General features: G+C 44.2%; 1 protein-coding gene across 1 annotated transcript in view; it reads left to right on the forward strand.

Moving 5' to 3' along the window:
• cpne4a (copine IVa) overlaps positions 1 to 22,593 on the forward strand; it is a 59,550-nt gene that overhangs the window by 11,651 nt on the left and 25,306 nt on the right. The window contains exons 3-7 of the mRNA XM_020617361.1: positions 9,007 to 9,186; positions 14,059 to 14,130; positions 15,554 to 15,628; positions 16,326 to 16,409; positions 17,064 to 17,153. Coding sequence (XP_020473017.1) covers positions 9,007 to 9,186; positions 14,059 to 14,130; positions 15,554 to 15,628; positions 16,326 to 16,409; positions 17,064 to 17,153 — 501 coding nt within the window. The remainder of the gene's footprint in view (positions 1 to 9,006; positions 9,187 to 14,058; positions 14,131 to 15,553; positions 15,629 to 16,325; positions 16,410 to 17,063; positions 17,154 to 22,593) is intronic.

Here is a 22,593-nt window from a genome sequence, read left to right on the forward strand (position 1 = left end):
TGTATTTCTATAAGTGGGGTAAAACTATGGAATAATTTAAGTGTGGACATAAAAAATAGTAATAGAATTGACGAGTTTAAACATAAATATAAAGGTATGTGTCAATCAAGATATATGCAAGAACAGGCTTAATGATTAACCAGATGGAACATTGTGGGTGTGGTGTATGAATGTTAACACTTTGTAATAATTCTTTAGTATATTACTTGTGTGGTGTGGAAGAGAATTATCTATGTAGAGATACTGCTTGTAAACCAATGATATAAGATGATGTCATGGGGTAGGACTGGATAAGTCTGACTTCTTCCTACTCCATTCAAGCATGTACTAGGTATAAGCATATTGATATTGGATTAGCATTTGTTGGATATGTGTAAAATTATGTGTGTTGACATATCAACTGTCTTTACATGCTTGAAAGAATAAATCAAATCAAAATCAAAAAAACCAAAGTGACAGACGTCTCTGCTGGGCTGTGTTGTTAGGGGATCTCAGGCCCAGCAGAGGAAACGAGTCCAAACGCAGTGAGAGAGCAAACAGTGAGGCTGCTTCATCCGAACTGACCATTTAAATGTGCTGATGAGGTTCATCTTGTCATGGTGCTGGTAAATGAGATGCTTGTGCAACGACTTCTTTACTGGCTAAAGAGCAGCTAGTAAAACCAGATCTTTAACACAAGTCAGTCTGCTTTAATGGCTCCAATTTAAGACTCCACTTCTTTGAGCCGCCTGGGAGCTGAAGATTGTTTACTGCTGCCATGTTTTACACTTAAAGGGGAAGTTCACCTAAACAACAAAACAAATTTAACATATAAAACTGAAAGATTTTCTGCATAGCCCACAAGGATAAGTCAGAAGATATCTGGATGAACTAATCCTTTCATGCCGAGACCAGTCACTGGGTCAGACTCTGCTTCAGTGAAACTTAAGAGACACCTGATTAGTGTTGCTGCACTGGCAGGTAACTGTGACTTCAGCATCACTTTTGATAAGTGAAACCAATAAAACATGCAGGACATGGGTTAGATTAGCATAAAAACTGGAAGCAGGGGGAAACTGCTAGCCTGGCTTTGTCAGTAAATACATTATATTGTTTCCATTCTTTTTTTTTCCTGACATGAGCTGAATTTTTGAATAATACCAAGCTCAACTGATTTTACTCTGAGAGTTGAAATAGTTTATCTGCTGTCGGTAAGTCACCTTTCTTGGGAACATTTTTGCAGTGTGTTTTATTCTCCCATTTGTACTGCAGACTGTAAAGCACCGTCTGTTTTTATTAGTATCATTATTTATCGCAGCCGAGTGGTTCTGCAGTGCCATCTTTCTGAATGTGAAGTTTGCAGGGTGGATACTTGAGGGAGAACTCTTCAGTCAGTTTCTGGCTCAGTGCTGGAGACTTTGTGTTCAGTCTTTCTTCTGACTCAGGTTAAACTCTCCTCTCCTGCTCTTTTCCAAATCTTTCTTCCTCCTGCTCTCACCTCGGCTGATCTCACCGCAGGAGGATCTTCATTCACAAATTACATAATGATTTTCCCTCAGTAAAGTGGCCCCTGCCCTGTGAAATAAATAGTTGCTATCTGTGCTAATAACCTGTGGTTCATTAGAGATAGTGATTCCAGCAAACACCACCTCCGATGATTAAAGAATGAGGACACCACAATTAAACCCAAATCAGCTCCTCATTAGCAGCTGGGACTTACCCCCGACTTCAAAGAGATTTAGCTTTTCTTCTTTTCACCAGGAAACAGACTGAACTCAGGAGAAACACTAGTTTCAACATAGTTTGCTCCAGCTGTGCAGCTCCATGGAGCATTTTAGCTCCAGTGCTCTCATCAATCCCACTGATAGAGGAAGCGTGCTGATTTTAACGTCAGTATAGCTGCATTTTCTGAATCAGCTCAGTGTGACATTTGACATCTGTATGAAAATGGAGGAAAAGAAACCCGCGAACACCAACACACACAGTGGTGTGACGACAGGGGAACATGAAAACCACCAGGAGAACCTGTAACATGACAAGTCAAGCAGGGCCAAGGCCTGTGTCATGGATCAAACATTGTATCAGGGTCGATACTCATGGACCTATCGTTAACCAAGAATAAAACTTTAAAACAAACTTTCCATTTGTGTTTAGTCCTGGCTTGGCACCAACACCATGCAGCCACAGCATGAAGCGTTTTCTGTAGATCTTTTTCAAACCAGTAAAATTATACTATCAACATAAAACCTGTCATCTTATCTTGATGCCAGTTACTTCCTGCTGCTGAGTCAGACCAAAGGACTTAACTGATCACAGTCCTGTCATAGTTCAGGACATGTACAGTAGTGTCTCAGAGAAGGAAATCACTCCTAACAAGCCAGAACTTCCCAGTTTTGTTCCTTTTTTAGCACTAGAAGTCGCAGCACTGTATCAACATAACCCAGGAAACCCCGCTGTCTCCAGCCCCATGTCGGAGAGCTCCAGAGGAGGCCTAACTAGTCCGGAGCTGTCAGGAGGTGGTGTCACACAGAGACATGGCCACGGTCTCTGGAGGGCAGGTTTTACATTTAATGAGAAGATGCAAACACTGAGTGGTTTGGTGACACATCTTGTTAGGTGTCAGGCAAGGAAGAACCCAAAATGCAGGCACGGTATAGAGTCTAGTGTTTATTCAGCTTAATATAAATTAAGCGGAACAAAGGAGTAAACAGATGCTTAATCTGACAGGACTTCACAATACAGTTAGAGAACTCATGTTTAAACAGAACGGTCAGGGAGCTACATGAAACAAACTAAACAACTAAAAGGAACCCAGAGAACTAACCAATCTTACCAACAGGAAAAACACAAGAACAATCCAAAAGCAACCAAGGTAACTAATACAAAAACTTACAAGCATGGTGTGGTACACAGGGAGACAGATGACGGTGGCAATGAGGCATGGAGAACAGATGAACCAGCAACCAGACTGAAGGAGATTAGGAGGATATATAAACAGGAAAACCAGGATGTAAGGATGTAACAAACAGCAGGTGGAAGCAATGAACAGAAATTATGAACCGGGGTAAAGCTGGGGCAGGTAAGGTGACACAAGACAGGAAATCTAACCAAAATAAAAGCACAAAACAGGAAGCAAGTCCACAAACCATAACACATCTGGTGGAGGATGCAGCTGCTCCATCAGCAAGAGGAACATCAGCTGCCCCCACAGGAACCTTGGCGACTGCAGCTTCAGGTTTTTATCAACAGCGTTGCTCTGTCACAACTGACGGTTTCAGGCAGAACAAATCAAACTGATCACTCTCACAAATCATGTGAATCAACAAAAAACAAAATGTAACCATGCAAACCTCTGGGTCTCCTGGATGAAGATGTTTATGTGAACCACAGCATCAACACTCAGGTGGATCTGGATGACGACTACGCGATGTTTGACTTAGTGGCCACATGGATCCACACAGGGCTCGAGGCTTCTCAGTGATAGAGACTAAAACTTTAATCTGAAAATCCTTGTGTTCCCCGGGATACACAGCTTTATTAAACAAAAGATGTGGTGGGATCACTTCAGCTGCGTCACATCAACTCACCAACGGGCCTCCAGCCTATCCCAGAAACATCAGCTCATTCTACTAAAAACTAAAATCACATCTCTTTCATTTCTACTTTGCAGCTCTGAGTGTCTGTTTTCCCTGCATTTGGTCTGCGTCAGGTTTCTCGACATGTACAGAACTCAGCAGAGCGGGTTTCACTGGTGGTTTCCTCTGCTCTCTAGACAGCAGCTTCTCTTTACCGGCTGCTGGCCAAAAACACAATTACTGGTTAGATGGTCCCTAATGGAAACAGCCTCCATGCTGTCTGAGACAATGGGAATATTTCTAAGGCTGTGAACGGTGCATGAGGGAGTTGCCATGCCCTGGAAAAATCTAGGCTCAAAACTAATATACTGCATATTTAGTGCCTTACAAAACCTTGCACACATTATAACGCAACGTTTGAAGTCTAATATTTGCTTCTTGTTGTGTTCTAATGGTCTCACTACCCTAAAGTGACTGTAAACTGAAAGAAGCCTGCAGACACAGTGATGTGACACCTCACACACAAGGTTTGATTTGATCAGTGTACGTTTTATTGGTCTTTCTGAGAGCGTCAGACTCGGGCAGACCTGGTTTCTGTTGCCCCACTTTGTTTCTCTAAGTATTTTTAGCTGCTTGGTGGTGGAACTGCAGATGAAGTGTCCACACGTACACAAACTCTGCTCGTTTTGGTCCAATTTCTCTTTACAGCTGTGGTCTGTTCCTATTTTCCTTTGTCGCACTTTATCACCACTTTTTCTGCATTACTGTGGTTATAAATTGGCATTAGCAGTAACTTGAACACATCAGATCTGTTCTGCGTCTGCTATGTGGTGAAGAGATGGGATGATGACGACAGTGTTTCTCTTTTTGCTGGTATCAGATGAGTGGCTCAGGCTGACAGAACAAATTTATTCTGTCAGGTTCAGATCAGATTTTCAGGACTCATCAGTGCAGTTCAGTTGCTTTAATTTGTGAAATCAAAGCGCTACTGGATCCAGCACCGATCGGCCTTTGGCAGATTATGAAGGGCATCAGCCTAATGTGCTGTCTGTATGCTGGTGGGGTGTGTATGTCTCCTGGCTGAGTGAACCACCAGAGCATCAGGGAGCTCCAGCACCGACGTGGCTCACAGTCAGTTATCAAGTTTCTCTCAAGCCTGTTGGATCGAGTTGAGCTCAGGGTTAAGATCAGCTGGAAACAGAAGAGAAACATGAATCGCTTCTGTAAGAGGCTGTAGGTTTATTGAAAGCCACTTGTAATGAGACTCACCTGTGTGAAATGCTCTTCACCAGCCCTATGCAGTCGCATTATCCTGGATCTCTGTAACGAAGCTGTGTACCCAAGAGAGGTGTGAGAGTTTTCAGATAAAAGTTTCAGTCCTATGTTCCATGTTAACATCATTATAATGTGTTTGATTCACATAAACGTCCTCGTCAGAGCTCAGGGCAATAATTTGAATGTGTGTGCCATCGATGACTCTGCATCCAGGGAAGCCAGAGATTTGCACAGTTGTTGCTGGTTTTTCGTGGAGGTGTCATCACATGTGCACACATGACAGCAATGTCTTGTTGATGGAGCAGCTGCATCCTGCACAAGTTCTGTCACAAAATCTCTTTTTCCCAAACTGTATCCTCAGTGTCATTAGTTGAACATCTCTCGTCCTGTGGAGTCTGTGTGCCCCGTCACCTCTGGACACAGGAGTCATTTCCTACTTTGGGAATGCTATTGAATGCTCTGTCTTCCACTCTCAGGCCCCAAACTGCACCTTTCTGAGAATTTTTGGCCAGTTAGGTTTGATTTCCTACTCTGAGACACTTGATAAACATGGGCCCAGAGCTTCTGTACTCGGCACAGACCTTAGTGACTTCCTCATGTAGAACAGAGTTAATGTTAACTAGTAACATGTTCAGAATCAGAATCAGAATCTGCTTTACTGGCCAGGTGTGTCGGACACACGAGGAATTTGACTCTGGTACATCAGCTCTCAATGTGCATGTACATATCCCTGGGCAAGGGGCAAGTAAACAGTAAACCAACATAAGGCTGTGTAATATAACAAAATACGCAGTATAAACAAGCAACAAACAGTGCAAACAATGCAAAATAAGCAGTACAAATGTTCTTTGTCCACTGACAAGCTAAAATGTCTACCAGGAAAAAGACCTTCTGAGTAGCTTGATTTCGGCACCTGCTGGCAACAGGAGCAGCTGAACCCACTTGTTAGACCAGGTGGAGACACATGACTGTGCCGCTCACTCCCTGGTTGCTCTATATTTACTGTCCAGCAATTATGTTAACGTCTGAAATCAGAGGGCCAGTGTATGTTGTATTATAGTGCTTTGAATTGACAAGGATATGTACTTGTTTTCTGCTAAATCAGTGTGTCACATTTCATATTAGTGAAGATCACAGTCATGTGACTCTGCCAGTGATGAATCTGAATAAGAGCAGAGTCGCTGTGGCGTGAACCACAGAGGTTTCAGCCACAGCATGTCTTTATGCACAGCTGGTACATTTCTAGATAAAGGCCAGAAATACTTCACGTATGCTTTATTAGGTCTCTGTGTGAGCGGAGAGGTGTGTGTGACGTCCTCCAGCCTGTGAAAGATCGAATTAATAACAGGAAGTACAGGCTGGGTTGCTGTTTAAATTTAACCTTAACCATGAATCTTCACGCCTCAGTGCAGACTTTCACACAGCCCCCACAGTCAGCCACAGAAAACAAGTGAGGGAAGAACGAGCAGGGTGAAAAACAACACTCTGCTTCTGATGACAAGACATGTTGGGTCATCGGGCCTCATGAACAACATTCTCATCTTCTTGTCTTAAGTTTTCTGTGTTTTCTGACAGGCTTGTTCCAAGTCAGTGCTGGGGAAGCTACTGTGAAAGCACCATTTTACAAGTCGCCAACTGCTTCACACTGGAAGAAGTGAAGCTGCAATGGGGAGAAATCTAGCTTGGTTAACTGAAGCTACTTTGAACAAGCAGCTCAAACTACTTGTAAAAAAAATTCAAAAAGAATCAGACAGTGTACATGTGGTACAAAATTCTAACAAAAGTCACATGGCAGCAAAAAAATGCTACTAGACCTGAGGCCTGTCCTAAACTGAACAACCTCTGGGCTTTTCACCAGGACAAAACTGCAGTGATGGTGCCTTTGATTGTAAATAAATCTGGATTTTGTGTTGTCTAACTGCAGCTGAAACTGTACAGAAAACCTTAACTGGCTGAGTTTGAGCCTGTTTGACTGACTAGAGCACTGGCCTGAAAAAGAAATGTTTTGTACCATTAGAGTCGTCCAGTCTTAACGGCTGAAACCGTCTTCAGCTTGCACCTGTTCATACAGTGTGAGCAGGGTAAACATAATAAGATCATATAATAATAATTTATACAGCTTCTTCTTCTACTCATGTGATATATTGGATGATATTGGTTATGTGTCACCTCAGTGAACATCACTTCAGTCAGACTGGGAGTGTATTGGTATTTTGATGATCTGTTAAATGAGCTGTTTTCTCCTGACTCCTGTCACTGCTGCTGTTGTTGTTGAATATGGAGCTGTCGTCTTCTCTCCTCCCTTCAGACTAATTAAAACGTGAAATTCAGACCAAGGTGGAATCTTGGAACCCGCAAACGGAGGGTCTGACCTGCTTGGCCTGTGATCAGTTGAAACCCTAATGATCCTCGGGAAAGGATGGCACACACAGTACGAGGAGAAATCAGACAGGCGAGGAAAAACTGCACATAAAGACAAAGGGAAACAAAACTAGAGAGCAGACGGAGAACTAAAACCACAAGCAGGAGCCTGAGCTGGTTTGTGAGAAATGTACAGGTGCATATTTGTTGTGTGCATGTGTTTTGTTGTGTGCAGCACTTTATTGTCCCCCCTCCCTCTAACACTCTAAGCACAGTCCCACTCTCACCACACTCAGTACGATGGTTGTGACCAAACCATAAGAGATCAGCCCTGACGTCGACATGAACAAGGACCATAGAACTAAGTGAGTTTGTGAGGTTTGACATCAGGAAGGACAGGCCAACCCAGACATACTGAGGGATATTTTAAACCCTCAGTTCTGGCTGAAAGGAGCCTCTCTCTCTGGACAGAGTGACTAATGAGAGGACATGTTTGTGTGGATCGCCAGGCCCTGAGCTTTGTGTTCAGATCTGAACCTACAGGAGGGCTTTCTGCCTTCAGCTGCCAAACCTTTCTGTTTCCCTCTCAGAGCCAACAGGAAACTGAAAGAAACAAAGTTGAGAACCTCAGTAAATGGTGAGGAAGCCGTCCAGCGGGGTGGGCTGGAGGAGCAGCATGACTTCTCTCTCTTCATGTTGGAGTTCTTTTCAGCTGATTCAGACAAAAACTAACTTTGACTCTCCAGTTAAAGCGTCTTTAATTACAGCGTGTGGAGGAGCCTGAGCACCATCTGTGTGTGAACATGGAGGAGCTGCACTGTTGGACACGCTGCTAATTTCAGTTTCTGAACATTCTGAACTATAAAACTTTCTTTTACGACTTCATGGTGGTGTTTCACCTGCCGGAATGCGCACACAGCTGTGTGCCATTCATTCAGAGAGGTGTGTAGCTGTGTCAGCGTGAGAGCAACTCTTCTCAGATCGACCGCAGATCATTACACCAGTGGATTTACTGTGATAATAACTCATGTTCACACGCCCTACATCATCACACTGGTTAAGGAGCTGAGAGCAAAAAACTTAGAGCAGTACGAAAGTGCAGTTCAAAGTGCAGCTTCACTAATTCATGTCTATAGTCAGAGTCCTGTCAGTGTGAACATAATCTGAGCCAGGAATCTGACCGGGTTCAGCTGGGTCAAGCTGCAGAAGCAGTTGTAAAACTTCGACCTGAGTTTTAGAGAGTTTTAGCCTCCCTGATATTTACAGTTTATTGCACTGGGGTGATGCTGTGTCCTGTCATACAGTCATGAGTTAAGTGTTGATCAGAGCGACAGCCCAGGATAACAAATTTGTGTCTGGTTGTTTTGACCTGTAACGCCGTCCAGAGGGGAGGAGTTCAAATAGTTTGTGTCCAGGGTGTGAGGGGTCAGCAGTGATCCTCTCCGCCCTCCTTTTGACTCGTGAGGTGTACAGGTCCTCCATGGAGGGCAGGCTGGCACCAGTGATTTTCTCTGCAGTCCTGACTGTCCGCTGGAGTCTGTTCCTGTCCTGTTTGGTTGCTGAGCCAAACCAGACAGTGATGGATGAAGTTTCTCCCTTTTTTAAAATCCAGCTTCCATCCTTGTCATTTAACTGTTACATCTCTGCACTGCAATTCCCAGGGTTGCCTGACAGTCAGTCTGTGTGGGCGGGACAGTGACATTTTGTCTCTGAACGTATTACAGATGCAGCCTTACGCCTGTGGATAGTGTCCCTTATAGTCGTCGCTGTTTATTCTGCCAGAATCATTTGGTTTTGTCCTTGGTGTGTCCTGCAGGTGGACCGGACAGAGGTGATCCGCAGCTGTGTAAACCCCACCTACTCCAAGGTCTTCACACTGGACTTTTATTTTGAAGAGGTGCAGCGCCTGCGCTTCGAGCTGTACGACATCAACAGCAGCCACAACGGGCTGAAGGAGGCCGACTTCCTGGGATCAGTGGAGTGCACGCTGGCACAGGTGAGTCAACATTGGCGTTTCTCAGACTCAGGTCTCCTGAGGACCCTGGGCCTTACAGAGTTGTGGGTTTGGCCCCTTGCACTCACACAACTCATGGACATGCAGGTTGTGTGAAGCTGAATAGACTTAGAACAGGTGCCCAGTGCGACATACAGGCCCTTCACAAAGCACTATTAGTGAAAGTGATGGAGGACACAGCCACAGCGTCCTTGTGTATGACACTGTCCACAGTATCTGAAGGTGATTGAGGACCTTACATGTGCATGTGGTGCATTAACTGGAAATGCTCAGAGAGCAGGTGGATGGTAACAGTGGCTGGTGCAATCAAGTGCTTGTACATTTCTAAATCCAAACATACAGCATATATAGTATTTCTGATCTTATATGGACACTTAAATACAAAAAGACATTTTAAACAAAGTAAATGCAACTATAAAAATGTCTCTTAGCTGCTTTTAATAAGCCCAAATAATATAAGTTCTCTCTGTCATTTTTATTTCCTTCAGCCTGTGTTTGTATGTTATTTGCTGGTGTAATTTACTGTGACAAATAGAGAAACGCTGTCACACTGCGACAGGCAGTGCTGCATCCAGGGCATCTGGCTGGAGCTAATTAGCAGCCCCGTCCCTGTGTGAACCCGATGAACACCATCAACAGAAAACAAAAAACTAGCCGTGCGGTGTTGGCATAGTACGCACTAACTTCACAAGTAAATCCAACACCCCAAAGTGTCATCGCTTCACCGGTGCAGAGAAAACTCTGACTTCTGACTGCGACTTTGAACCTGTGGTAAAGTGTTCAGTAAAACATGGCTGGTCAGACATGGTTCTTCACCTCTGACCTGTCCTGTTCCCACCCACTGCCCCTCTGGTCTCGGCTCCTTCACTGTGGATCAGCTGACAGATTTCACAGTGGGACAGGCTGTTTATATATTTAAATGTTCCCATGAAAAATTTGCTCATTCTATTCTTGAAGAATTTGACAACATCATGCCGTTTCCCTGGATGGTCACACAGCTGGACATATGTAATCAACTCGTAGCATGTGAGCATGTGACAGATACACCTGGTCTTATCAGCAGAAGGAGAAGAAATGTGCTGCTCTTCATGATTGTCTGGGATGAAAATGAGCTTCGACAGACTCCGCAAATACCTATGAGAGTGACACAGCGCAGGAAATAGGCTCAGAAATAAATAAGCTGGAGCATCACGAACCTGCAGAGTGTGACTGCGATGTGTCGGGGGACGACTCGTGGTACAGGTAGGCATGCGGGAGCTGTCAATCATTATACTCACCTGAGCTGAAACTCTAAATGGCTACTTTTGTTCTGAGTGAAGTTTAGAAGCCTGAAAGACAGAAGCTTCTTCTAATGAACCAAAGCTTCAAACAGCTTCTGCCTTTTTTCAGTTGGAGAAAAGCTAAGTGTTGGCAATAAGAAATGAATGATTTACTTATTGAATTTGGTGGAAATGCAAATAAGTGATAAGAAATGGAAAAGCTTCTCTCCACAGAGATAAACAGACCAACAGGGAAAAGCACAAGATGAAAACAGTTCTTGTAATGACATTCTCCTTTCCAACCCAAACACCCAGGTGGAGCTAATAATCAGCCAACACAGCCTTTATGCATGCGGCTCAGACACACTGACTTTTTATATGTAGAATTAAACATGTGAAAGTATTCTGTCAAATCAGATTAGTGTGGCAGGCAAAAGATGTGTTAGACTCAGACCGGAGCCTCCGTCAGACTGGACATCTTTCTGTAGCTGTGCTGACTTTAACATCCCAGATTTAAACCAGTAATAACTCCACAGCGAGCTCCAGTGATGCCTTCTTCTCCCAGTTCAACTTGGTCCAGAGCCACGTCCTTGGATTTTGCATCTCTGAGGTTTATCAGTGGGAAAACCAGCAGCACACACACACACACACACATTCTGATCTACATATCCTTCAAAACGTACACCAACTCAATCATCTTTACACAGATAAGCTTAAAACATTTGTATTTAATCCAGCTTGTTTTTTTTTGTGTGTGTGTGTGTATTCAGGCTTTTTTGTTTGACTCCTGTTAGAACCTGCCCTCTGCTGCTCTTTCACTCTGAAGTGCTTTTTGCATGATTCTGTGTTGTACAAATGAACTTTAATTAACACTGTCCCAGCAGGGGTGCACGGCTGGGAGGCCGAGATGTCGACCGTGGAGCGCAGCGTTGATTTGCTCACTTTTATTAAAACCCCTCTATTGAGAGCCACATGTGCAAATAAAATCACTTAGTAAAAACAACAAACAAGCAGCCTGTGCTTGTTTGTGGCCACAGCGGAGAGCTCAGTACTGATCTACTCTTAGTGAAACTTGCAGTACCACAATGTGGAATTACTTTTTACATGTTCTGTATTCAAATTGTTATATTACCAGCACAATGTAATTAAAGTACCAAAAAGTAAAAGTACTCATGCAGAATAATGCTTATGATACTACTGGATTATATTAATCGGTGCATTATTGTGTTCATCACTTTAATATGGCAGCTGGTAAAAACAGAGCTAATGTTAAAGATTTTATTTAAAGCTGGGTGGTTTCATTATGGATCCTAGTGATTGATCTAAAGCTACAATAATATGGCAGAATTCATCTGTTTATGTTTTGGATTAATCTGCATAGTAACAGTAGTGTGCTGTCAGTGTGGTGGTGTAAAATGTACTGCATTTCCTTCTGAAGTATAGTCAAGTAAAAAGCATAAAGTATCATATAAAATATTCAAGTAAAGTATAGATATGTCAAAATTGTACTCAAGAACAATATTTGAGTAAATGTACTCAGTTACCTTCTACCACCGGTGTTCAGGTATGTTACAGACAATACTGTGTAATTCCTCCTGAAGTTGAAGCCGTCAGGGTGAAGAAGGTCAAACTACTGCACAGATACAGTGTGTGTCAGCGGGACCGATCTCAAGGGGATGATGGACGTCTGCACAGATATTAAACATTTTTGTTTGAAGAGTGCGACAGCCTGATGAACAGCGAGGAGCAAACAAAAACCTTTCACAGTTTCAATGTGGGCAGATTCTCCATCAGCTGTTGGTCTCATTAGAATCTGAAGTGAAGCCTCCTTATCAGGGAGCTCGGCTCTGACAGCGTAGTTTTCCCGCTGACTGTCTTCAGTCTCCCGCAGGGCCGAGACCACGTTGGAACACTCAACATGCAGAGCAGAAGACGATGAAGCCAGCAGCTCAGAGCTGGTGGAGTGGGCTCTTCTCTCTCTTCTCCATCTCTGCCAGCAGCGTCACTGCCAGTCGGCTCCACCGGCCAGATGGCTGACAGATCAGCCTGGAAGAAACACTCACAAACACAGTGTGAGAAAATGCTGTTACGGGAGCTGGGCGGGGTTCCACGTCAAAGTCCAGCAGCTTCTTTTAAGCCCTGCTTACTGTGCAGGATTGTTGCATCACAGCAGGAGGGCAGAGACATTTCATCTTCTTACTGAGGAGGAGACAGATTCACACGACAGCAGCTGGAGCCAAATTTGTCCACATGACGTCTGAGTGTGGAGAGCTGGGCCTGCACCACAGAAATCAGTTAGCAGTGGTTTCAAACAACTGCACGTCTGTACCTGTGGTTGAGCTGGACAGTACAACCCCTGAGCCTGACTTGGTTCTTGCAGCCTGCAGCAGCCCTGAGAAGCAGTGCAGAGATGCGAATGACATGCGCTGCTATATATTACAGCTCCTCAAACAGTCTGTCGTCAGTTCCCTGCTGACACAGATCAGTTCCTAAGGGCAGGTGTTGCTTAAACAGGTGCAGCTGTGACTTCACAGTTACCAACACAAGCTACTGACACCAAATGCAGATACTGCTGGGTCTGCTGTGCTGTGTCTGTGGAGGAAGGGCCTGTATGTTTTACTCTGGAAGCATTCATGGTAAATAATAAACAGACTTTGCGATCCGTGCACCTCATTAGGGCTCCTACAGCCCAGTGTGTGTGGACCAGTGTATGATCACAGTCCACTAGTCAGACTAACTACAGCCAGGTGTAAAATAATGTTACACTCTGTGTAAAAAGCATCTAGGACCAGAGGAAGAAAGGCGTTTGTATCAGGGAGGGAGAGTGCACGTGTGCACACCACTGATGGCTGACTGTGGAAACAAATATTTGACATTCATGCCCTTTTATCAAATGTTCAAACTTTCCAGAAAGTCCTGGCTGAAAATGTACACAGTTTCCAAACATGTCTTGGTTTTCAAAGGTATTATTTCCAAAAACAACCTCACTTTCCTACTTTCTAAAATATCCAGACCTTCCAAAATAAACTTTCACAGAAGCCTGTTTCCACAACTTCTGTCATCAATCACCAAAGTTACATCATTCTGCCAAATGTCCAGACTTTCCAAATCATCTTCATGGATTTGAACTGCTGCTCACCCAGACAGAAACACAAGAAGAAGCTGGACGGTCCTGTAGATGGAGTCTTTCTTCTTCATGTGAGATTTACGGAACCTTGATGGCCTTGTGGAGAAAAGACAAAGATGATAAATGTATGTGTGTTTATGTGCACACCTTTGTGCCAACCCTGCCTTTGTATTACTTACATTATAGGGACCGAAACCTGTTAACACAACTCACATTGTGGGCATTCGGCCATCAGTGAAATCACTGAAGTCAAAGCTTTTTAGGATGGCAACATGTTTTAAGGTTAGGGTGAGGTTAAGTATTAGGGTCAGGGTTAGGTGTTAGGCAAGTAGTGGTTATGGTTAAGGTTATGATAAGTCTACAGGAAATGAATGTAAGTCAATGTAAAGTCCCCTCAAGGAATGAAAACACAGCATGTGTGTGTGTGTGTGTGTGTGTGTGTGTGTGTGTGTGTGTGTGTGCATACAGATCATCTCTCAGAGGAAACTGTCCAAAGCTCTGCTCAGACCAGGAGGCACTGTGGGAAAAGCCATCATCACGGTGAGCCTCACTCTCTCGCCTCCTGTCACTGCTTCATCAACCTCTCTCACCCTTTCTCTGTGTCCACAATCACACATGTATGGCAAAGTCAAACTTGCAGCCCAGAATCACAAAACACAAATAACACTCTGTACAACATCCAACCCTCTGACTGGGATCAGGAGGAGCAGCGGAGGAGGGATCCCTCTTCAGGACAGACAAGAAGTACAGGTGGTGTGGTCAGGAAAGAGAAACATGTCAGGATGACAACACGACTGACAGAGACAGGAGGCAAATTACAGGAAATGCCTGAATAAATGAGTGGAAATAAAAAATGCAGAGGTCATTGATTAATCTGATGATTATTGTTTTGATTATTTGATTGATCTTTGTTCACAGAATGGGCAGTTTATAGACTCTTCCTGCTTCCTACAAAAATGTTACCTGTAAATTAACTAATAACTAAAGAAGTCAAATAAATGTAGTGCAGTACAAAAATACACTCTTCCCCTCTGAACACTAGAGAAGCAGAAGTATAACCTGGTGTGAGAAGATAATACTCAAATACTTGCAGTGGAGTACAGTACTTGAATAAATGTAGTTGCAGCTGCTGGTGGCTGGGAAGCCAGTGAGTGCAGAGCTCTGGCTGTGCTGCTGTTGCTCTGTACTGCGTGGTCTGTGCTGTCAGACAGGGAGCAGGATTTTCAGTGGTCCGGTGGTTTTCCAGTCAGAGCCGACGACTGTGATTGTCTCAGCTGGACCGGCAGAGCCGTCCTCTGCTATTCAGACAGATTTACTTGTTCATTTCTCCAAAAGTCATGGCTAGAAAATCCCTCTTTGAACCAATGGTTCTTTCACACTGTGGCCTCATGAAACAGTTCAGGGGTTTTATTTTGAAAGGATTTCTGAGGGGAAGCAGCTCCAGGTTCAGAGTCACAGATCTGATATTTATATGCCTGTATGAATCTTTTTGTCTCAGTTTGTTTTGTTGTTTTTTCCCTCTTACCATCACTTTTCTTTTTTCAGTTTCTATTCTCTCCTCTCTCTGTCCTTCCTCCTTCCCTTCCTTCCTTCCTTCCTTGATGAGATCAGATGAGACAGAACCAGACCTACACCAAATTAAAACACTCCTGTGAGTTGTTTTTAAATGAAATTATTCAAGACGCGTTGTGTTGATGGGACAGATCTGATTTCAGGCTCCTGATGATTTTGCTTTTCGCCAGCTCATTGCACAACACTGTCTCATATAGTGAACAATGTCTGTGATGTGGAGCCCATGATGCCCAGAGCAGAGGCTCCTGCTGATTGTTTCAGAGGAGCATGTTCTGTTGCTTGTTCACAGTCAATCTCAGCTGAATATTCAGTGTTTGTTACTGCCTCACTTCATAATGAGCCTCTTATCAAAGGGAAATGTGTGTGTGTGTGTGTGTGTGTGTATCTTCAGATCACAGCAGAGGAGCTGACGGGGAACGACGACTACATCGAGCTGTCATTCAGCGCCAGAAAACTGGACGATAAGGTGACAGCTGTCTTGTTTCTAGAAACTCAGAGCCCTCTGCTGTCACGCTGCGCAAACAAGGACTCCAGCCCTGATTTTCCTTTTTAATGTCAAGTTTAGAGAAAAACACAGTGAGATACATCTTTATTCTGTGCTGGAAGCTTTGTGATGTTTTCACTGTGTGAAATATTCAGACCTCCCGGTTGCTGACAGCTACAGTGATGCATGTGTCCTGAGAGGCAAATAGAAATAGTGTCTGGAATCAAGCTGCTGCAAGATTGTAGCTGTATGTGCAGTTTAGGTGGTAGCTTTTATTATACAGTCTTGAAGCATTCTGGGAAGACTGACACACAAACTTCAGGTGTGAGTTAACAAGAAAGCCTGTGAAACATTACTGATCCCCTTCAGACATGCTTCTGTAACGTGGCTCATCTGCTTCTTCTTTCTCATGTAAAAAACCAGAATATCTGAATATGTCAGTATCACAGGTTTAACAGCTGTGCTCTGATTGGCTACAGTAGTGGTGACATCATGGATGGTACGTCCAGGTGTGAGCTCAGAGACACTTTCTTCCTTCAGCAGCTGAAGCTCAAACAAGTAGAAACAAGCTTGTGGCTCAAGAGGACAAAATGTTTGTGTTGTTTTTTTCCACTGAAGGTTCAGTCAGTCACTGTGTGTAACTGACATGGAGTTTAATACATCACCTGTCTGTGTCCAGGACTTTTTCAGTAAATCCGACCCGTTCCTGGAGATCTACAGGCTGAACGACGACGCCACACTGCAGCTGGTCTACAGAACAGAGGTACCGATACACACTGCAGGAAACACACAACACCACGACATGCACAAGACACGTCAACTGCACTGTGTCCTCACCTTCAAAACATAAACCTGAGTCTGTGTGTGAAATCCTCTGAAGTGTCCAGGCTTTGTCAGGTGTACAACATTGATCCTGCTGGTGTCATCATTTAACCCTTTGTACTACGTGTCACCCATTAGATTACACACATATTAGTGTGTCGTTGTTGGTGAGCCTATGATGTGTCACTGAATATATTGTGTAAGCTGAATCAGAACATGTGAACCTGATAGTTGAACCATAATGTAAGATGTAATAATTCTGGGCTCTGATTCTTTGGTTTCTGGTGCCTGACAAAGCTGTGTGGACATGTGAACGAGTCTCTGGCCTGACATTCAGTCCCACTGCTACATTTCTGACAGTTCATGCACAAAGTGATGCAAACCAAGCCTTCATAATCTCAAGATTACCTCAGGTTGGTTTTACAGGGTCATTTCATCACACTTCAGGTCTGTCGAGGACATTTCCAGCTGTTTCCACACAGCAAAGACGTGGGCTCTGCCGTCTCTGTTCAAGTCCTGATATTAACTTTCAGGGTAGAGCCAGTCGGGAGTTTTAGTGTTTACTCTCAGTGTTTTCTCTCTCTCTCTCTCTCAGACTGTTATGAACAATCTCAATCCGGTGTGGAAAACCTTCAAGGTTTCCCTCAACTCGCTCTGCAGTGGAGACCATGAGCGCAAACTGCAGGTACTCGCACACACACACAGACACGGAGCACACTGAACAGGCTTAAAATTAATTTCTTTGTAGTGTCTATGTTATGAGGACCTGATTGAAATGATGTGAGATGCCCACAGTGACTGTGTCAGCTTACTATGTGTGCCTACAGCGTGAATGAGACGAGCACACTCACACTCTCTGTCTCTTGTATCAGTCAATATTGTGGCTCCAGCCTAAATGCAGACGCCTGATTGGCTGCAACAGCAGGTCAAACTGCAGCACACGTCTCAGCTCTCACACTAAAACTGGCTCATGCAAAGTCCTTTGAAAAACCTTTTAAGACTGGTCCTGCTGGGGGCGTTCCCTCAGGTACATGGAGTCCAGAGGTGAAGTAGTCAGACAATCTGCTTTTCACAATGAAAACAAGACTAAAACGAAATAAAAGCTGACATTAAAAACAAGAACAAAATATTTTACATTTTTCAACAGCAAAAAACTAAATGATAATGTGAGAGATGGACAAATGCTTCATCTTAAAGCAGAGTCTTCTTCAGCATGTGTGGACTCAAACAGTGAAACCAGAATCTCTCCTGCTTTGACACTGATTTAGCTGCTGGACCTGCTGCACTACTGATGGTACAGAACATCAGTGTAGGTCATAAAATGCAAAATGGAGCCAGAGTGGATGGGAGAAATGACAGGTGGAAAGCAAGAGAAGGTGGGTGTTGACTGCTGTTTGAAAGTTCTGGGCCAGTGAACCCTCTCAGATCATCAGAGCAGCACAAACATGTCCGTTGTGCTACAATGGAACCGGGACATGGTGGGAATGCTGCGCTCACCTAACAACGCCACACGACTCCCATCAGTCCAACCCGTTATTTGTTATCTAGCTCAATCAGCCCGGGGCCAGAGGTTGGGTCCCTCTCAGTTGCACAGCTGATGAGGTTTGAAGGTCAGTGACCTGCAGGAGGAGCTCAGAGACAAACACACCATTTTAACTGCGCACACTGATCAAGATGAGGACCCAACATGAGGACTGGATTTGACCTGCAGTCTGTAATCTAGTTTATGTTTGTATTTAGGAGAGACATGCTGGCAGCTTCAGTGAGTTTTAGTCTACTGTATAAAATGGGCTTTGTACAGTCTTTTGCAGGTGCACAAAAGCAGTATGCATATAAAAAAAATCTGAATCCTCTGCCACTCTCTTGCAGCGCCACCCAGGTTTGTGACTTAAAAACAAGTCAGTCAAATCATATTTCAGTTCTAGTGTTTCAGGAATAGTCCAGCCACTCTTCATCTTCTTCATCCTGCCAGCTTTATTTCCACTAACAGGCATGATTCACTGTATTTATTTTTAAGAAATGGTTGGTCTTTCTCACTTACCGTAAAGAGTTGAGTTCAGTTTTGGCTATGAAATAAAAATAAAAATAAAACTCTACATTCACACTTTATTACATGTTCTCACTTGTGTGGTAATCCAGCGTCACCACCAACACGCTGAACTTAATGGCTGATAACTTTGCTGGGAAATACTATTTCACAATCGAGTGAATATGAATTATGAACCCAAGATTAAGGTCTTTCATTTGTGTGATGTATCAATGCAGTCGCTGTGAGGACAACCACCACCAACCCACAACCTGTACTGCTGAAGGCAAAACTGCTCAGAAAACAGTCAGCTGCTGGACAGTTCAGGACAGCAGAGAGTTCACCAGCAGTGATTATGTGTGACAGGAGCGTAGTCGCTGTAGAAAGTCAGCCAGGCTGTGGCTGCAGCTGAGTCACATCAGCTCTGCATTAAAACAACCGTCTCCTCAAACCAGACAAATAAATGTGATTAATCACTGTAATCTGACTAAATGGGGGATTACAACAGGCTTCATGTACATATTGTTCTGCTGCAGGGTGAATATTTGCTACAGTCACACTGAGGCCGGTTTCTGCTGTTTCACATCTGCCGTCATCCATCACGCAGGAAAGAAACTCTCAAATTAAAGTGTTGCTCTGACAGTGATGTTTTTAATGCTGCTGTCAGACAGTGTTCCTGTGAGCTAATCACAGACACAGAGGGGGTCCAGGGTAGACTGGACCCCCTCCCACCACTCCCAGTGGTCACAGGTTCACTTCCTGCTACTCAGGTAACCAAATAAGACCCTCGATCAAGATGGCGAGTGAGTTTACTGACTGAACCACAGGGAGGTTTTTATTGTTAGCCTGATAATAACAGGCTGACTTCCTACAAACAAAGTAAGTAGTTCAGTGGTTTGCACAAATTTGAACAAACTCCTGGAGTGAAAAGAATGAAATTCAATCCCTGCAGCAAACAAACATTAAAAATGAGCCTTTCTTCAAATATTAATGTTCTGTTACTTTTTGTTTCATCTACTTCAAAACTAAAAAAAATGCAAAACTTGAAACACTTCACAGATCATTTAGTCCCCCAGGAAATGTGTCATTTAACCAGTGTATGGGTTTCTTTTTCAGACCCAGATGCTAAAAGCACCAAGCAGGAAGCAGATTGCAAGTTTTTCAGTTTAAATTCAAAGTCTCTCATTGTACAGATTGAGTTTCAGTGTCGGGCACTAGCAGAGGCTCCAATTCAAAAGTTGGCAGAAATAACTTCCAAAGATAAAAAGCTAGAAAAGTGGGAAAAGGGGAATGAAGTCAAAAACAAAGCCAAGATTGTAAACCCCTAACAAAGTTAGACAATGGAAGGTAAATTTGAATGAATTCTGGCATAGAAGTCAAAAACACACAAACAAAAGGCACAGCAGGCACAACGAAGCTAACATGGAGAGCCCACCTGGAGGAGTGGAGGCCACGGCAGGTGAGACGCGAGACAAGGCTTCTGTCCAGCAGGTTATAGACAGGTGCAGAGGGCAAAGCCACAGACTAACAAAGGGAGGTGTGGCAGCGGCTAAAGTAAAAAGAGAACAAGAGAGTGTGAGAAGACAGGAAATGCAACGCCAAAATAAAAGCATGACTAGATAAGTGTGAAAAGAAGACCATGTGCATTAAAGTTCATATTGTGGATTAGAAACAGCAAACTGATGCGACTGGAGAACATGACAAACAGTTTTACTACAGTTGAAGGAGACAAGACAAGATTGACTATCAGTCCAGACAGGAAGAGCGAACAAGAAAGAGGCGGACCCAGGTAGCCGACTTCGGTACAAGCAGTGATTTATTATGTACAGTGATGATGAGTAAAAATACACAGAGGGAAATAGTGCGTAGTCCTGTCGATGAGTAGTAACCGGGTGTTGACCAACAGTAGGAGGTGAGGAGATGGAGAGCTGGGCCGAGCTGCGTAGGCTGGGTCACTCCTGGGCTGGTCGGTGGTGATGGTGGCTACTGAAGGTGGAGACAGAGAGATGAAGGCAATAGTGGAACAGATAGGCGACTGTGCATTGACCTGCCTGGGAGGGGAGAGTGGAGCCACGGTCCAGAGGAACAGTCCATGGGGAGAACACAAAACAGTAGCTGGCTAGGGGATAAATACATACAAAAAACAAATGAGCACAGAGAAAAAAAATGTCCTAGAGACAAGAACGAACTGGGAAGTGACTGAGGAGTGAAACCGGGTAATATAGTGAGCAACCTAATCAAGTGCAACTGGTGATAAGGGAGTGAGGAATAGGTGAACGTGATTAGTGGGCAAGAGACAGTAGGAAAGGTGAGGGAGGCCAGAGCGGCCGAGCAAACCTGACACCGGGGGAACAACTGGCAGAGAGAGAAAGTCAGGGCTCTGAGTCCAGGGGCAGGCGGAGCCCAAGCAGGGAGCAACAACATGAGCAACAGAATGAGGCTACTAAAAGCACAGCAGGCACAGTGACACATCAGACACTCTGCCAGAGGCAATGAGGATGCCAGGCAGCAGGTGCCAAGGGAGCTGATGAGGGAAGTGTCCACAGGCGTGCAGTGCAGAGTCAGAGGCACAGCTGGAGACGGGATGGGGAAGCACACTGGTAACAGGTCCAGGACTGTGACAGCCCACTGTCTTAAATGACAAAGAGAAACTTCAAACCCTATTTGAGAATCAAACATTTGACATTTTTATTTGAAAGCAGTTCATTGATTATCTGAATAGCTGCTCATTAATTCACTGTCAATCAGTTAATGGAGTTCTCTTTGCAGCCCTACTGTGTGGTAAATGGTTTGGTGCCACGTTGTACAGCTGCTCCACAGTTCCAGAACAGCTTGTGACGAGATCGTGTTATCTTGTCTGCAAAAAATGCTTCCTGGTTGAATGAGGCTGACAGGAGCAGAAGCTGCTGAGCTGCTCCTTACTGTGTCTGGAGCACATCTGAGGGTTCGCGGCAGGTTTTTTAAGAGGAATTCTTGGAGCTGTTGATTTGGTGTAATTGTTCCACTCAGAGCTGAGAGAATGGAGCTGTGAGTGTGACAGCTCATTAAACGTGCCCGTGTGACTCCTCTCAGGTAGAGAAATGGAAAGCTGCTGAGATTCTCCTCTGCTCTTTATACCTCGGTGACTCTAATTTGTGTGAAGAGTCATGGAGGAAAGAAGATGAAAGGAGCATTTACATTATACAGCTGCTGCTGTTGTGGTGTTCAGTGCTGAGGAGGGAGGGACACGCATTATTCATACACTCACAATAATATATGCAGATTATTCTGCTCAGGGTTATGGACTTTTAAATGTTGTTGCAGTGCCAGTTTTAGGTGACGACAAATTGCTGTGAGGTTACATGTTTTTATGCATCAACTGCTCTGCACCGCCTTCAGGAACTCTTAGAAAGAAATGGGTTTTGCTCCTCTACTGCACAGTTACATGTATGTATAGCTATTTTTGTGTGGTCCAAACCTGAGGTTTCCCAGACTTGATGTGTCCACAGCAGTGTGAACAGACCAGACCAGGTGTCCTCAGACCAGTTCTGGGCCACCTAGACCCAATTCGTCTGTGGCCTCTGACTGTGTGAGCGCTGTCAGAATGGTCAGATCAGAATCCATGTTGTTGTTTTAATGTCTCCTCCTCTGCACATACGGCCTGTCGTCATCATTTGGTGTTGGCCCCTCACAGATAGGTAACAATAAACATGGAGGACAGCGACAACAGCAAAGAGACCCGGACGTTTCCCATGTGGTGGACATTTATGGAGAAGCTTCTGATCAGGTCAAACTGGAAGGAACATATTGTAACCCAGCAGTTTGGGAGGAAACTGGGCCATTTGACCGTCGCACACACGGCCTGGTTGTTATTCTTGTGTGCACATGGCTCACATTTCAGTTACATCTGTGCATGTGTGGCAGTTTAGGAGCTCAGCGGTGTTCACACCAGAGCCAGGTACATGGCACTGACACACACGGACGGAAGCAGCAACATACAGAGATCAGAGCTGAGTGTTAAAGGCCTGGGATGTGGACGCAGCTCAAGCCTGAACCATCAAACTGGTCTTTCATGGAGTGAGAACTGGCCAAAATGTCCTCACAGTGACAGAATCAAACA

Source organism: Monopterus albus, unplaced genomic scaffold (assembly GCF_001952655.1).
Source record: "Monopterus albus unplaced genomic scaffold, M_albus_1.0 scaffold189.1, whole genome shotgun sequence".
Taxonomy (NCBI): Eukaryota; Metazoa; Chordata; class Actinopteri; order Synbranchiformes; family Synbranchidae; genus Monopterus; species Monopterus albus.